This window comes from Solanum dulcamara, chromosome 3, assembly GCF_947179165.1.
Source record: "Solanum dulcamara chromosome 3, daSolDulc1.2, whole genome shotgun sequence".
NCBI lineage: Eukaryota > Viridiplantae > Streptophyta > Magnoliopsida > Solanales > Solanaceae > Solanum > Solanum dulcamara.
In genome coordinates this window covers 75,159,105-75,177,365 of record NC_077239.1, presented here as the reverse complement: position 1 = coordinate 75,177,365, position 18,261 = coordinate 75,159,105, and the positions used below count along the sequence as shown (strand labels likewise).

Here is an 18,261-nt window from a genome sequence, read left to right as displayed (position 1 = left end):
GCTCAAAGTACATACATTTATCTATACTATATTAAAATCATGAAGGCCGTTAGAAATGTTGACTGAATTTTTTATCTTCATTGAAAGACTCTACAATAATATTTAACATTAATGAGTCCTACATATACGGTAAGAGAAAATATATTTTAAAAATTAAGAATTCCTAAAATATTTGGTAAGCCTAAAATATATGATAAGAATTATATATTAGGATAATTAATAATTAAGTATAATCCTAAAATATATGAGAAATTACAATCGATTAATTCTTGCAATATAACTCCAAACTACTCTATCACCCCCCCAAAAGCTAATATTGTAGGTTTGTGTTGAATGTACTTGCGGCATATTTCTAATTTTTTTTTTATCATATTACATATTTTTTGTTTGATTTTAAATGCTCCTAATTTCATATCATCTAATGTTGTAAATCTATTTTTTTAGAGATTCAGGCAGCAACGAAGACCTTTTGTATCCATATAAGGATCCATTAGTTGGGTGGGGGAAGAACGACCTAGAATCAGATGGGGGAGTTTGACAACGGTTAGTGCCCTTGAGATGGGAGGAGGGTCGGGGAAGAACGACCTAGAATCAGATGGGGGAGTTTGACAACGGTTAGTGCCCTTGAGATGGGAGAGAAATTGAAGGATATGGGGGCCTGGGATAGTAGTGGGGATGCGAACGATATGTGGGATAGGACAGCTAGTTTTATTAGGGTTGTAGCAAAGGAAGTGCTAGGAGTCTCGACAGGTAGTCGTAGTCGGCATCGAGGGGACTGGTGGTGGAATGGAGAAGTGCAAGGGAAAGTGGAAGCAAAGAAGGTGGCGTATGTTAAGTTGATGGAGAGCAAGGATGAGGTGGAGAAGTGGACGAATGGAGAACTGTATAAGATAGCGAGGAAGGAGGCGAAGTTGGCGGTTGCAACGGCGAAAATGGCAGCTTTTGAACGTCTTTATGCTGAACTGGAAGAGAAAGGTGGGGAAAGAAAATTATTCAGGCTAGCCAGGGCCCGGGAGAGAAGGGCACGCGATGTGGATCAAGTGAAGTGCATTAAAGACGAAGACGGAAAAGTATTGGTAGAGGAGACCCTTATCAAACAAAGATGGCAGTCATACTTCCATAAACTTTTGAATGACAAAGGGGACAGAGAAATTGTGTTGGGAAATTTGGAACATACAGGAAGGAGTCACGATTTGGGGGGTTGTAGGAGTATTACGGTCGATGAGGTTAAGGATGCTGTTCGTAGGATGCGCTGGGGAAGAGCGACCGGACCTGACGAGATCCCTAGAGAATTTTGGAAGAGTGCGGGCTCGGTAGGTTTGGAATGGCTGACTAGGTTATTTAATGTCATCTTTACGACGACAACGATGCCCGTAGAATGGAGATCGAGCATCATGATCCTGCTTTACAAAAATAAAGGGGATAGCCAGAGCTGTGACAACTATAGAGGTATTAAGCTTCTAAGCCATACTATGAAAGTGTGGGAAAGAGTGGTAGAGATGAGGGTGAGGAGAGGCGTGTCTATTTCAGAGAACCAGTTCGGATTTCTGCCGGGACGCTCAACTACAGAAGCCATCCACCTTATGAGGAGACTAATGGAGCAATATAGGGAGAGGAAGAGAGACTTGCTTATGGTGTTCATCGACTTGGAAAAGGCTTACGATAAAGTCCCACGAGAGATACTATGGAGATGTTTGGAGGCTAAAGGTGTACCTGTAGCGTACATAAGGGTGATCAAGGACATGTACGAGGGTGCCAAAACCAGGGTAAGGACAGTAGGAGGGGACTCAGAACACTTCCCAGTTATGATGGGGTTGCATCAAGGATCAGCTCTTAGCCCATTCCTATTTGCCTTGGTGATGGATGGATTGACGCGACAAATTCAAGGTGAGGTGCCATGGTGTATGCTTTTTGCGGACGACATAGCCCTCATCGATGAGACTCGTAGCGGAGTTAACGCTAAACTGGAAGATTGGAGACGCACCTTGGAGTCTAAGGGGTTTAAGCTGAGTAGAACCAAGACAGAGTACCTAGAGTGCAAGTTCAGTGAGACACCTCAAGAGGTTGGCGCGGAAGTTAGGCTCGGGGACCAAGCCATCCAAAAGAGAAGTAGTTTTAAGTACCTTGGTTCTATCATGCAAGACAGCGGAGAGATCGACGAGGATGTCACACACCGTATTGGGGCAGGATGGATGAAATGGAGGCTTGCCTCCGGTGTGTTATGTGACAAGAAGGTGCCACCACAACTTAAGGGCAAGTTCTACAAAGTGGTCGTTAGACCAGCTATGTTATATGGGGCAGAGTGTTGGCCAGTTAAGGTCTCCCACGTGCAAAAGATGAAGGTTGCCGAGATGAGAATGTTGAGATGGATGTGTGGGCATACCAGGAGTGACAGGATTAGAAATGAGGCTATTCGAGAAAAGGTAGGAGTGGCCTCGGTGGAAGACAAGATGCGGGAAACGCGACTGAGATGGTTTGGACATGTGAATAGGAGAGTCCCAGAGGCACCAGTGCGGAGGTGTGAGAGGCTGGCCATGGATGGTTTCAGAAGAGGTAGGGGTAGGCCGAAGAAATATTGGGGAGAGGTGATCAGACAGGACATGGCGCATTTACGACTTACCGAGGACATGACCCTAGATAGGAGGGTGTGGAGGACACACATTAGGGTAGAAGGCTAGTTCATAGTGGTTTTATTCTCCCTTATTCGTAGGCGTATTAACGCACTATGATTTCTGGTACTCTGCTGTATGTTATTTATGGTATTTATGTTATTATCCAATAATAATATCTACTGTTTTTTGTGCTTTGATTATACTATTGTTTGGATCATTTTCGTTATCTACTTATTTACTTTAATATTCTTGTCTAACCTTGTTCTATACTTTTATTGAGCCGAGGGTCTTTCGGAAACAGCCGTCCTACATTGGTAGGAGTCAGGTCTGCGTACACTCTACCCTCCCCAGACCCCACGATGTGGGATTTCACTGGGTTGTTGTTGTTGTTGTATAAGGATCCATTAGTTGGATAAAAAAAAGAACAATTACTCGATGCCTCAGTATAGTTTTTGATTAGTCAAATATATTCTTATTGATTTATTTTATATTCTTCCAACCTCATTTTTACATTCCACTTGAATATTTTGGTGCCAAGTTTTATACCTCACAAAATGAGGTATTTAGTTTAATGAACTTTTTTTTTTTTGAAATATATTTGGTTAAATTTTAAATTGTTTATAATTTAAAGGACTAATAAAACATTTTCAATTAAACAAACTTCAACGCATAAGTCATATGATCTTATTACTTGAGTAAGATTTCTTTCTTTATTGTTAAGTTGTATTAACATTTGCAATTGTTAACTTTCGAATGATTTCATGTTATTTCGATTTCAATATTTTTTAAGTTTACGTTACTTTCGTTCATGGGCCTCGAGCTTTGTGATTCCAGAATATTGATTAACATGAATTCGTATGGACTTTCAATATCAATTTGGCTTTCTATTCGTAAAACAATAAGAACACAATTTGATTCTTTCTCAAAGAACAGTAACTTCATAATTCCAAAGGGTTAAAAATTCTGAGCTTTTGCACTAAATTTTCACAAAATTACTATGTCTATTATCGGTCCATCTAAAACACAATAAGTAATAATTGACGTGATACACACGTGCAAAACACGTCCATTAAATTAGTATGATAAATAAGGATGTATAGATATGTAATTTTTCCTAAATATAATATGCAAATAGAATAGAGGTAAAAAGGATCTGATAGGTGCTCAAATAAAATGTGTAGCGATTTCTATTCTTCTTTTCACTCAGATTGTTTTAATTTCTTCATTTTTTCCTTGTCTATAAATTCATTACTACCAATTCATTAGGTTTCAACCCTCTCAAACCACATTCACGACAGCGGCTAATCGGAGATCAACCCTGGCTAGAACGATTGGGATTATATCTTGTCAGTCTCATCGATTTCTAGATTATTCTTCTTCACTTGGATTGTTCAATCTCTTATTCATGATGTGCTTTGAAATGTTTGAATACCCTAATGAACTGATAGCGATAAATTTCCAGCGAAGAAGAAGAATCCAGAAAAAATAGCCTGTCAAAAGCAAGGAAAGCTCCTTCTATTTGCATTTTGTATTTATGTACTCAACTCTTTTTCCCTCTCTATTTAATTCTCTTAAAATACCTAATAGACAAAAAGATGAGAAACTATGAATTGATATTTCTTCTGATAATAAAGGACTAACAAATTGGGGCATGTAATTTGATTTATTTTTTTTATATAAAAAATTATTTGGTGTTCAATGATTATTTTGCAGCCCAATTAATAAGAATTCACTCCAATTTATTTCATGTTAGGTAGTGACAAGTAGTCTTATCTCATCGATTGATGAAATGAGTGCAATATAGTTACTTTTGATTAGTGAAAAAGGTATGTATTCTTTTTTTAATATTATCGTTACACAATCTACTAATAGCTTCGAGTAATAAACTGGTGTCCTCTGCCAGTACAAAAATCTGTAATTGACTCTTATTTCAGTCATAACATATAAGGAACAAGTATGGAACAAAATGAAAAGGATTTAATTATCCAGCATAGGCTTGTTTGCAGATGTTGAAGATACCACTCCCTCTTAATAGAACTAAATTTCGCAAAACAGATAAGAAACACATGCAAAAATCAGCAATATGTTGCTGGGGGTGTAAGAGAAACAGGGATGAAATAAGAAAAATCCAACAAGAAACAATTATATTATGGTAAAGTAGGGTTGGGATATCCTTCTAAAAGAAATTCTATCATTGTGCATTCAAACATCTGGCACTTCCTCAAACCTTGTAGCCTCTGCTGTTTCTTTTTCCTCTTGCTCGCTCAAATTTCCTTCCCTTTGCGCGAACATAAGGCTTTGTATGGCTGTGCGGGACACCAGGAGCTTTACCAAAGTGCTTAACAGCTTCCCTTGAGTTCTTTGGACCCCTAAGCAATACCTGAAAGAACGCAGCCAACAATATCAAGAAAGCAACATAGCAGTCAAAGGGTTTTTAATGGCAATCGAAATTGCAGAATGAATGACTAGTGGTATGTTTTCCATTCAGACAACATCCCTGTTCTCAGAGATAAGTTTCACTACTCCATTTTCTCTACAATGAATGGAACATTTCCCATGCAAGTCCAGAAAACAGTGATCCGCACCACAATTCTACAGACACCTGAATTTTTATTATACTAAAGACCACTACCAACAGTTGCTCTAAAAATTGACTTGATTAATAAAAGAACACCATAAAAACACAAACTAATAGAGGACAAATTTCTGTACCGTGTTCTGCCCAAGAGGGGCTCTGAGAGCGAGCTGATCAAAGGTCATACATTCTCCTCCAGCCTTCTCAATCCTAGCTCTAGCTGTTTCAGTAAATCTCAATGCAGTAACCTTGAGTGAAGGGACTTCATAAGCCCGAATATCATCGGTAACAGTCCCGACAATAACAGCGACCTTGTCCTCCTATCATATAATAGACAAGTCAATTTAGATATACCATCTAGTATGTCAGTAACCTGCATTACTAATCTAACATTTAGATTCAGATACAAAACTTTGCATGGTTGAGTTATAGATTTTGCATTGCATAAATAATCCGGAGACATAACTTTGCTATATATGCAATCTATGCATCACTTTATACAATATAGAATTAGGAATAAGAAAAAGGGGGTTTTCAGTTTGAAGACAACTTATGCTAGGAGTAATAAAATAACATGTGATGCATCATTTCTAAGAAAAGTAGTTTGTTTACAAAGATACCCTCCACCTCCACCTTAATTAGTAGAAAAAGGGGTTGAGGGACCTCGGGAGTATTTGACATTTTCAATGTTTTATCCTGGGAAAGTAATCCCAGGTACTATTATTCCACCCACTAGAATGGATAACTTTCCCTGGTACGCATAAGTTATCCGAGGATTAGTAACCAAACAAGGGATAAGGCAGTACTAAATTATTAAAACAAGACTATATATGTTAGTCCGGCATACCAAACGACCCCTAAATGTATTAGTAATATAAGGATTAAGTTGTATTCTTGACTTTGATGTGTCAATTACTTACTCCTATAGTCCTATTCACTGCTATTTATTTTCAGCAATTCCATTATTACAATGCTACACAACCTGTCTTTAATACAAGGACCACTGATGCACAGCAAATATAGGAGGCAGGGCATGAGACAAAGAACGATTTAACAAACACAAGAACAACCACATTCAAATCCTTAAGAAAGAACATTTTAACAAGTACTCACTATAAATGTGTTTAATCCCAGATCACTAACAACTTGTTTGGATGGTTGTCACCTTATGTATTGTATGGTGTTGTTAGATTAAAAAAATGATAGTTTGATTGTTACTTAAATACTTAAAGTTTATTGTCTTGTAACACTAAATCCAATGTTAAGATAACATGTCCCATTTTGGGTAATGGTCATAATTTTTTTATAATTCATCTTTCAAATGACTGATACATGACATTACATACGACATAAAACATACACAATCTATACAAGCACTGTATTTATTGAAAGAACAAAGTATAATACAATATAACATAATAATTCAAAATTCCATACATTATGAAACTCTCCAAACAGTTTAAGGTGAAAAATAGCTAAAAAGGATGAATAGCAATACCTTTCCCTTCATGTAAGTAATCAAACTTGATAGAGACAATGGAGCTTTATTGATCTTGCTCATGAAAAGCCTCTTCAGTATCACAGCATTGAACTTACTATCAGTCCTCCGTGTAAGAAATCGGTACAACTGTTATTTACACAATTAACCATTCAATTCTCAGTATACTAACCAAAATGCACTAAATCTATAAGACATAACCTCTGAAAAGCGACAAAAAAAAATACCTTGACGAGAAGCTTGAGATAAATATCGTCGGATTTTGGTGCAGTGCGTTTAGTATTCTTCGACTTACCTCCGGCAACTAGATCGATACCCTGAAGAGAAAAAGAAAATAACAAAATCAAACAATTGCGTCCGTGAAGAAAGAAGGGTAGAAGCTACAGAAAGATTCTAGAAAAAAGCATTCACCATGGATGCTCCGCCTGCTGCTTCCGCTTCCCGCCGCCTCTGCTGCTGATAGGTTTTTTGTGCTTGACAAAGAGAAAAAGATGAAGAAGAAGCTTTTTAACCCTTTTGTATTAAACCCTAATCCATGAACGTTAATGGGCTTGGTTGGTGTCTGACAGCCCAATAGGCCCAAGGTACTATATGTGAGGGAAATATGCACAAATAGGATTTTTTTAGTGTGATTATTTAAATTTTGTTCAGTTAAAAAAAAAGTTTTACAAGAATAAATTCACAGCCAGCACTAGATTGCAAACTTATGATAATTTTATGATGGATAGAATTTTTCTTGTCAAAATTATCGTCTGAATTTCCATAAATTTTAACGGATCGACTGAATTTAATCACTCCCAATTTTATGAGATTTCACTGAATATGTTATTGTTACTGTTATTGTTATTGTTGTTAGGACTGCTTATCGGGCGGATAATTTTACTTAAAGGTTTGACCTATCGGATATCGATTTTTAAATATACTAATCCGCTAGCCAACCTATAAAATATCGGTTGGTTCGGTAGCGGATTATCAATTATCGGACGATTATTTGGCGGTGTATCAAATAACCTATAAGAAGTTTGTACACTATTTGACAACGAGAAAGAACTTAAGTTGACATTGAAAGGGTGGAACTGATTGAAGAGAAGATATATCATACAAGCAAAAGTCAAGGATACATTGACTTCAACTTGGTGACTTGTATTTTTACAGAATTGCACACAAACAGAGTAAATAACTCATGTCAATTGGCTAAAGACTGAAAAAGAAGTGTAAGTATATGGTAATTCTTAACGGTTTAACGGTTTATCCGATAAGAAAATTTAATAATCCACCCCACAACAATAAATTGTTAATTATAAAATTTTAATTCATTCCTCAACCGTTTATTCGATAATCCAATACTAATAAGACAATAAGCCAATTTTGCGATTGGCTTATCAGTTATGATTCGATTTTGAACACCTGTAGTTGTTGTTGATTAATTTTAAGCACAAACTCTTAAAAAAAAAAAAAAAAAGAACAAAACTCTCGCTTATGTATCTTGATAGATTATTAGAGCATGTGGCCTAACGAATCGCTAGTATTTCGGACCACAAGCCCTTAAAAGTCATTAGAATTGGCCATAAAATATTTGATGGGTCACCACAACTTGTTGAGAGGATTTACCAACGAGTTCACTTAAATATTGGTCAATTTTTCACTCTAAATTTGATATACAAATTTCTGAATCAATCGCGATATTTTAATATTTAGTCTTTAAAAATTTATAGATTCATTTTGTCTTCAACAAAAAAAAAATCACCTCAATAAAATCATAAAACGGTACTAATTGTTATAAAATAACAAAATTATAAGAAAACTAAACAAAAGACTAAAGAAGACATAACAATTGATAAAACCTTGGAAGCGGTTAAGACGCCTGAAAATGATAAAAAAAATTCAATAAATTATGTCTCATCAGAAAAAATATGGAACCGAAATAATGTAATTGTCGACAATAGTTTTGCTTATAATGTTGCTATTGAAATAATGTAACAAAATGGGGATCTTGAACCAAAATCTGTCGATGAATGTAGACAGAGGAATGATTGACCAAAATGGAAAGATGCAATTCAAGTTGAATTAGCTTCTCTTGAAAAACGCAAAGTTTTCGGACTGATAGTCCGAACACCTGAAGGTATAAAACCAATGGGATACAAATGGGTCTTTGTGCGAATACGAAATGAGAAAAATGAAGTCGTAAGCTATAAAGCACGACTTGTGTCACAAGAATTTTCGCAAAGACCTGTCATTGATTATAGAGAAACATATTCTCCTGTGGTGGGTGCAATCACTTTCAGCTATCTTATAAATCTGGCAGTTCATGAAAAAATTGACATGCATCTGATGGATGTCGTTACAGCATATTTATATGGCTCTCTGAATATGATGATATCGGGTTTTTGGTAACATCGTAAGTTTTAGGTGATGATATCGATCTTTCAAATTAGTCCATAATTCAAGGGGATCTTTCACAGTTAAAAATTCAGTTTTTAATCATTCATGAATATGATGACGGACAAAAATCATGGCATTTGTTTTATCTTGGCTTGATGCTTTATTTTCTTGTTTAATAATATCACCAAGACCTTTAGCGTCAAGGTGAATTTTAGTATCAAGGATCCATGATAAATAATTTTTTCCGGAAATGTCAAGTGCCACAAACTTGAGTTTTGATAAATTTAACATGATGACAACTGATATAGAAATTAATTTAGAAATAATAAAGACAACTAAAATAAAATTTCTCTAGTAGATATACCTGATATAGAAGTTAATTTGTCTGAAGAAAATTAGAGTTTCGTGATGATAACGTGTTATAAAATAATAAAATTATAAGAAATGTAAATAAAAGACTAAAGGGAAAAACAAAGCGAAGAGAATTTGAGAGAATTGTGTACATTTTCATTATCAAATCTAACAATTTATAGGCAAAGATTAGTTGCCACAATTGACAAAAGAAAAAGGGGGCAGAAAAAAAGTAAAGGGGAGAAAATGACATCCATTAATCCTAACACTAATTAGCTTTCTAACCTCTATAATACATATCTCATCATCTTCAATTTTAATACGTGTTTATAATTTATTAGAAGAAGAAAAAAGAGACAAAGAAACCAATAAGGATTGTAGTGGAGTAGTAAGTACTCGTTTATCCTTAATCAAGAGGCTTAGATCTGAGTCTCCTTGGTTATGAAGTTGTCTTTATTATGGAGCACTTTACCTCCCCAATGTGGAACTTTTGGATGTGAATCTAAATTTATTCGGGCTCCGAAAAAAAGAAGAGGAATAAGAAGGAGAAGAGGAACAATGAGTTTTCTAGAAAGTCGATAATTGTTAAAGTTATATTAACATGGCCAAAAATTAAATATTGTCTTTCGGGGGACATCAGCATAAATTCATTTCTATCAGAAGACTAAATTTCTAGTTGTAGTTATCATGGTTGAAGATATTAATGTACAAATGTTACTATTACACATTTTTTGCTTATATTTTTTATTTTTGTTGACAAAGAATATATGGTTGCTATCCTTCTGCCACGCATGAGATAAATTATGTATTAATATAATAGTGCGCAGATTATACATTAGAAGTAAATCGCATTAAAAGTTTTGTGCAATAAGCTCGATCAAAAAAATATTAGAGAGTTGCGAACTTAAGATCCCTTATTTGAGAGATCACCTATTCAAATAATTTATGAGTCGAGGATTAATTTAGTCCTCTGTATTTTAGTTCAAATAAATTTTATATTGTTATCTGTGATATGATTGATGATAATTACTTATCTGAGATAGCGTGCCTTGACTATATTGAGATGACTCGTGAGTATCATTGTACATTTCTATACGTGTGATCATGCCTATATTATACTTGTTCTATGACACAGCTGAAATGAAACACTTGTGATAACAATGAGAAAAATATGAAACGCGCCACAAGCTCCATGGCAGTGATTATGAGAAATAGGAATCGGACCACATACTTAGTGGCAGGTATCATAAGAGGGGTCGGGCCATACGCTATGTAGCAGGTTACATGGACAGATATGTCCCCCATGGATTTCGGACTGAGATTCAGCGGATGTGTATCGATAGAACAGACATGCATCATATCATCTGACACCGCATTGCATTATATTGTACTTCATTGATTGTCTGTGGATTCACATTTACTCCTGTGATATCCTTATGACTGATATATCTTGATACTTGATTGAGTTATTTGAAATATTGAGAATGGTAGAACCTATGTGCTACTTATAATATAAATTGCTAGATTATGATGGTTTACGTGCAGGTTGTAGTTATGGAGATTCGGTTGGTGTGACAGGGCTATTTGAGTTCTATTTAGCTTTTCTTATGCTTAGTCGTGTGCTTGCTGGATACTGTGTGGTTGGTACTCACCTTTTGTTTCTACAGTTGTATAGGATGTGAGCCCGGATTAGTGTGACACCTCTTTCTTTCCATCCATCACCGAGGCTACTATCTAGAGTGACTGAGGTAGCTGTTACATCATTTCATCAGCTACCTCAACTCTTATTTTATGTTTTTAGTCATGTTTGAGACAAAGACATTAAAACTTATATTTCTTCCTGCTTCTATGCATTATCTAGAGGCTTGTACATGTGACAACCAATTTTGAAGGATTTTGAGTTTATTTTACGTATTTGTAATTAAGTTAAAGTTCGATTCATTTCATTTTCTTCCACATTTACTTTCCGTTGGATTTTAAGCTGATTTATCTCAGCGGATTAAGATGAGTTCCATCACACTCAAATTCGGATCGTGACACAAACGACTCACATTGCAATATTTTATAGTTGTGTTGTAGGATTATGATTTGAATGTTCAATTGTAGACCTGCACATGTATCATACTTATAATATTACTAAGTTGCAGTAACATCAAACATATTGAAATATATGTTTTATATCCATATTCGGAAAAACAAAGTGGATAGCCAACTATATCGAAATAGACAGGTGAAACATATTTCGTGTGGGTCAAGTACTACTTCACCCTTTTTTTGTCTTTTCCCCAACACATTCTGCCCCTTTAAATATTTTGGGGGTGAGTGTCGACTAATTTTGACACAATCTACATTATCTCTATGGTACTTTTTACACCATTTTGTTAGATGGACTGACTTGTTCATTTAATTTGAAGAATAAAATGGTAAAAATGGCGGTTTTCTCTTCTGCCGCACATGCTGCAGCACCGAAATCACAAATATTTCTTTGGCCCCTCCAAAGACTAAAGCTTTTCAGTTATGTGATCCATATTTTTACCTACTTCAAAGGATTTCACAACTGACAGGGCATCCAAGCTTGAAAATCACAGTGCAAGGCACTTATCGATTATCAAAACGATAAATACTGCATCAAATCGAGTGATGTCACAAAGTGTCTAAGGCGAGTATATTCAATGTTTTGATAGGAGGACTGTTAACCGTCTAAGAAAAAGTAGGCAGTAAACTATTGGAAAGTCTATAATGTAGCTTATCAGATTATATGATTTAGAAACATGACTAATTATAAGATCGCATTTTTCCAAAAAATATCAACTAATAAAACAATTTTAACACCTATATATATATATAAAAGAGGATCTATGATATGACATGTTTAGAAATCAGGAAACCATTTATCTTTTACCACAAATTTGAGCAATTTCATATGAAAAATCAAAGTTTAGGTAGACAGAAAACACCGCTTCGATAACAAAATAATTTTAAGCCTCTCTCTTCCCTGCCTTTCCTCTTATTCTCCATAACATTTCCATACTTCTTCAGTCACTGCTCCTTCACTGCAAGGAATATTATCCCAATCCACTACTATATATAAACTCAACTCTATAAAACCTCATCCGTTATTCAAAAATGGTGAATGATTGGTGGATCTTCACGATTAATCTGATCCGTAATTTGACAAGTAACAGAGAAAAGGATGATAAGGAATCCTTGAGGGAGTCGCGAACTGAAGACGACTGAAGCGTAGCTATGAACTGGGATAAAAGAAGACTAAGATAGGGTTAAAATTCTCTTATATGCCTTGTCATACTCCTATTCTGAGTAGCAAAATGAAAAAAAAAACACATATGAGTAATTACTTGTCTGGCAATGCTAAAGGTTTTCATAGCCTTGACTGTAAGAATGCTCTTTTGGACACAAACACAAGAAGAACCAATTTGTATAAACAAGGCTGTTTTAGTCTACGGGTTGCCCTTTCTATACATTTTCTGCATCTTTTGGGTATATATTTATTGGAGGGACTTGCACAAGAAGTTTAACATCGTTGAGAAATTTTCGAAGATACACAAATTCTTCAATTTATTTTTGGTGTTTCAGAAAAAAAATGATAATAAAACATTGAAGTACACTTGATTAGTGAACCGTACCGAAGAAGAACTGAGATGTGATTGTTGATTAACATTCTCAGTAGTGCATAAGCGGTATCCAAATGATACAACTATTACTGCCAATAACTAAGGTTTGAAATTGAATGAGAGCCTGCAAATCACACAAACCTAAATTTCTGAAAAAAAGGAGAAAAAGGGAATCTACCTTGGGCGACGGAGATTTCGAAGAGAGAGAAGAGACGGGTAGAGTTGCGTTGTAACGTAAGATGATGAGGTAGTCAATTGGCTTCTATTCTGATCGAGAAGGAAGCGAAGCCACGCATTTGGGTTGCCGAAGCATTCCTATTTCCTTTGTAAAAGACAAATACCTTTGTTGATGTCTAAGACATGCCACGCCACGCCACTGACTTACGATCATGTTTTATATATATATATATGATCTGTTAGAAAGTGAGTGAAAAATGATTGTCCTTCAATATTTTATACATGTTGAATCCATTGAAAGTGGGCAACTCACTAATTTTTCTCTTCTTTTAGACATTTATCCATCTATATAAATTTTTGTCATTGAAATGAAATGAAACACAGAAAACATAAAATACAGACTTACTCTAAATTATCTCTCTCTCTATTTAACAATTTTTTGTTTCTGTTTTTCCCTTTAATTGTTAAACTAGTATATTTTTAACACGTTATCAGCACGAGGCTCCAACTATTTTTAGAAGGTAACAAAAAGTGGTAAGAGTTTTATTTAAATTTATTTTCATAAAATGACAAATATTTCAAAACTTGAATTTACTTCTCTTGATATCTCTGAAAAAGGCTACTCATCATGACACTTGATGCCGAAATTCATTTAGAATCAATGGGTCTGGCAGACACCATTAAAGATGACAACATGGCATCCAATCAAGACCGTGCTAAAACCATTATATTTCTCCGTCACCATCTTGACGAGGAGCTAAAATTACAATATCTCACATTAAAAGACCCCTTTAAATTGTGGAAAAAGTTAAAAAAAGATGTGACCACCTGAAGTTGGTCATGCTTCCACAAACTCGTCATGATTGGCTGAATCTGAGATTAATGGATTTCAAAAATATAACTGAATATAATTCTGCTCTGTTTAGAATTATAGCTCAGTTAAATTTATGCGGAGAAGAGATCACTGAACAGGATAAACTAAAAAAAACATACTCCACATTTCCACCCGCGAATATGCTCCTGCAGCAGCAATATACGAAAAAGAATTTTAAAAATATTCTGAATTACTTTCTCACCTTCTGATTGCTGAATGCCACAATGAACTATTAATGAAAAATCATGATAGTCGCCCCGTTGGTTCTTTGCCCCTCCCTGAACTGAATCAGGCAAATTATAAGCAATGAGAAAGAGGTCATGGCCCCAGTCGTGGTCGTGGTCAAAGAAAAATTTTTAATCATGATACTCGGCTGGCACCGAGAAATAATCAACAATATAAAAGGCAAGGTAAAAAGACAGAATCTTTACCAAAGAAAAATTCAGAAAGTGTATGCCATAGATGTGGAGGTGTGGGGCACTGGTCGCGGACTTGTTGGTCATCAAAACGTTTGGTTCAACTATATCAGGCATCTTTGAAAAGGGCAGAAAATAATCTAGAGACAAATTTTATCTCTGAAGATAATATTGAGCCCATGCATTTGGATATAGCTGATTTCTTTAATTTTCCAAACGAAAATATGAATATTGACAAGACTAATAATATATAAATATTTTTCTTTTTATCTGTATTAAATATGATGTTTGTATTTTCCTAGTCAATGTAAATAAATAAAATTTGTGTAATATACAATATGTTAATACTTATTTTATTTCTTATTGAAGAAAATATGGAAATGCCTCAAATCTTGTTTGGATCAATGATAAATCAAGAGGATATATGTGTAATTGATAATGGAACAACTCATGTTATTTTTAAAAACGAAAAATATTTTTCCAATTTGCTTAGAAGAAAAGCTAATGTTACTACAATATCTGGTAATTCAAAAATGATTGAAGGCTCCGGAAGAGCTACTATAATTCTGCCTAAGAGGGCAAAAATTGTTATAAAAGATGCACTATTTTCTTCTAAATCCCCAAGAAATTTGTTAAGTTTTAAAGATATCCGCAGAAATGGATATCATGTTGAGACACTAAATGAAATGAATATTGAATATCTTGATATAACCAAGAGTGTCTCAGGCCAGAAATATATTTTGGAAAAACTACCAACTTTGTCCTCTGGCCTATATTATGCAAAAATCAGTGCAATTGAAGCACATATGATCGTAAACCAGAAGTTTACTGATCTAAATAAATTTGTGCTATGGCATGATCGAATAGGTCATCCTGGATCAATAATGATGAGACGAATTCTTAAAAATTCAACTGAACATCCATTAAAGAACCAGAAGATTCTTATAAATGATGAATTTTCATGTGCTACTTGTTATCAAGGCAAATTAATTGCCAGACCATCGACACTGAAGGTTGGCATTGAATCTCCTTGCTTTTTAGAGCGTATACATAGAGATATATGTAGATCTATTCATCCACCTAATGGATTGTTTAGATATTTTATGGTCCTAATAGATGCATCATCTAGATGGTCTCATGTGTGCTTATTATCATCTCGCAACCTGGCGTTTGCGAAGTTGTTAGCACAAATAATAAGATTGAGAGCGCAATTCTCAGATTATCCAATTAAGACCATTCGTCTTGATAATGCTGTATAATTTACATCCCAAGCTTTTAATGATTATTGCTTATTAATTGGGATAAAAATTGAACATCGTGTTGCTCATGTTCATACTCAAAATGGTCTTGCAGAGTCATTTATAAAACGCCTACAATTGATAGCAAGACCTCTACTAATAAAAATAAAATTGTCAATTACTATTTGGGGTCATGCTATCTTACATGCAACAGCACTTGTACGTCTCAGACCGACACATTATAATAAATACTCTTTGTCACAATTAGTATTTGGTCATGAGCCAAATATAACCCATCTACGAATTTTTGATTGTGTCGTGTATGTGCCTGTAGCACCACCACAACGTACAAAGATGGGACCTCAACGAAGGTTGAGCATATATATTGGGTTTGACTCACCCTCAATAATTTAATACCTTGAGTCGTTGACTGAAAACTTATTCACTGCTCGATTTGCAGATAGTCGGTTTAATGAAATATTTTTCCCGCCATTAGGGGGAGAGAAAAAAAACCCAAAAAAGACAAAGAAATTGCGTGGAAAGTTTTATCACTATCTCATTTTGATCCACGTACCCGCACATGTGAGCAGGAGATCCAAAAGATCATCCACTTATAGAAAATAACAAATCAAATGTCAGATGCATTTACTGATTTGAAACGGATAACTAAGTCACATATCCCTGCAGTGAATGTGCCTATTCGGATTGATGTCCCAAAAAGACCATCTACAAGCATCATAGCTTCTGAATCCCAAACACGTCAGAAACGTGGTAGACCACTGGATTCAAAGGATAAAAATCCTAGAAAAAGAAGCGTGAAAAATAATAAAGATAATACTACACAAGAACCTCTTGAAGGAGGTAAAGATTTGAGTACTCCTGATATTCCTTAAGAAATCAGTGAACCCGAGACTCAAGTGAATGAAGAACTTTCAATAAGTTTTACCGGTGATGAGATAAATCTAGATCGATAAAAAATTACGGTGGATAATGTTTTTATATATAATGTTGCAATTAACCTCATGCAAGATAGTGAAAGTCTTGAGCCTAAATCCATCGAAGAATGTTGACGTAGATGTGATTGGCCAGAATGGCAAAAGACAATTCAATCAGAATTAGACTCACTTGCTAAACGTGAGGTTTTTGGACCTGTAGTCCACCCCTTAAAGGTGTAAAACCAGTTGGCTATAAATGGGTTTTTGTACAAAAACGAAATGAGAGAAATAAAATTATAAGATACAACCTTGTTGCACAAGAATTCTCTCAAAGACCCGGAGTCAACTATGAAGAAATATATTCACCCGCTATGGATGGAATAACATTTCGATATCTCATCAGTCTAGCTGTACATAAAAATCTTGATATGCATCTAATGGATGTAGTTACAGCCTACCTTTATGGTTCACTTGATAATGAAATTTACATAAAAATCCCAGAAGGATTAAAATTGACTGAAGCATGTAAAAAGTCTCGGGAAATGTACTCAATAAAACTGTAAAGATCATTATACGGTTTGAAACAATCAGGGCGTATGTGGTATAATCGCCTTAGTGAGTACTTAATAAATGAAGGCTATATAAATAATGTTATTTATCCATGTGTTTTTATTAAGAAAATGGATTCAGAGTTTGTTATACTCGCTGTTTATGTTGATGACATAAATCTCATTGAAAACCCTGAAGAGGTCCAAAAGGCAATTGAATATCTAAAGAAAGAATTTGAAACGAAAGACCTTGGAAAGAAAAAACTTTGTATAGGTCTGCAAATTGAACATTTAGCAGACAGAGTTTTTGTCCATCAATCTGCCTACACTGAGAAAATCTTAAAAAGATTTTATATGGACAAAGCAAATCATTAAGTACTCCAATGGTTGTTCGATCACTTGAAGTGGAAAATGATCAATTTCAACCTCTAGAAGAGGATGAAGAAATTCTTGTACCATATCTCAATGCTATTGGTGCAGTTATGTACCTTGCCAACGCAACCAGGCCTGATATAACATTCTTTGTTAATTTGCTAGCAAGGTATAGTTCATCCCCAACGCGAAGGCATTGGAACAGTATCAAACATATTTTGCGATACCTGAAGGTTACTATTGATATGAATTTGTTTTATACTAACAAAGGTTGTACAGACCTTATTGGTTATGCAGATGCAGGTTATTTATCAGACCCACATAAAGCTCGATCTCAGACAGGCTATCTGCTTACACACGGAGGGACTGCTATATCATGACGATCTATAAAGTAGTCCATTATTGCTACTTCTTCAAATCATGCTGAAATAATAGCAATTCATGAAGCAAGTAGAGAATGCGTATGGTTGAGATCGATGATACAGTTTATCAAAGAAAGATGCGGTCTAGAAAATGATGTTAAAGTACCCACAATTATATTTGAAGACAATGCCGCGTGCATAGCTCGATTGAAAGGTGGCTTCATAAAAGGAGACCGAACGAAATATATTTCACCAAAATTATTCTTCACACGTGATCTACAGAAGAATG

At 35.1% G+C, this 18,261-nt stretch overlaps 1 protein-coding gene across 1 annotated transcript; it reads right to left on the bottom strand.

Moving 5' to 3' along the window:
• Positions 1 to 4,569: 4,569 nt before the first annotated feature.
• LOC129882957 (60S ribosomal protein L18-2) lies at positions 4,570 to 7,203 on the bottom strand. The gene is made up of 5 exons (XM_055957474.1): positions 7,097 to 7,203; positions 6,913 to 7,002; positions 6,686 to 6,814; positions 5,325 to 5,507; positions 4,570 to 4,992 (listed from the first exon to the last, which is right to left on the bottom strand). The coding sequence occupies exons 1-5, from the start codon at positions 7,097 to 7,099 to the stop codon at positions 4,834 to 4,836; spliced, it is 564 nt and encodes a 187-aa protein (XP_055813449.1). The 5' UTR covers positions 7,100 to 7,203; the 3' UTR covers positions 4,570 to 4,833.
• Between the last annotated feature and the right edge of the window lie 11,058 nt (positions 7,204 to 18,261).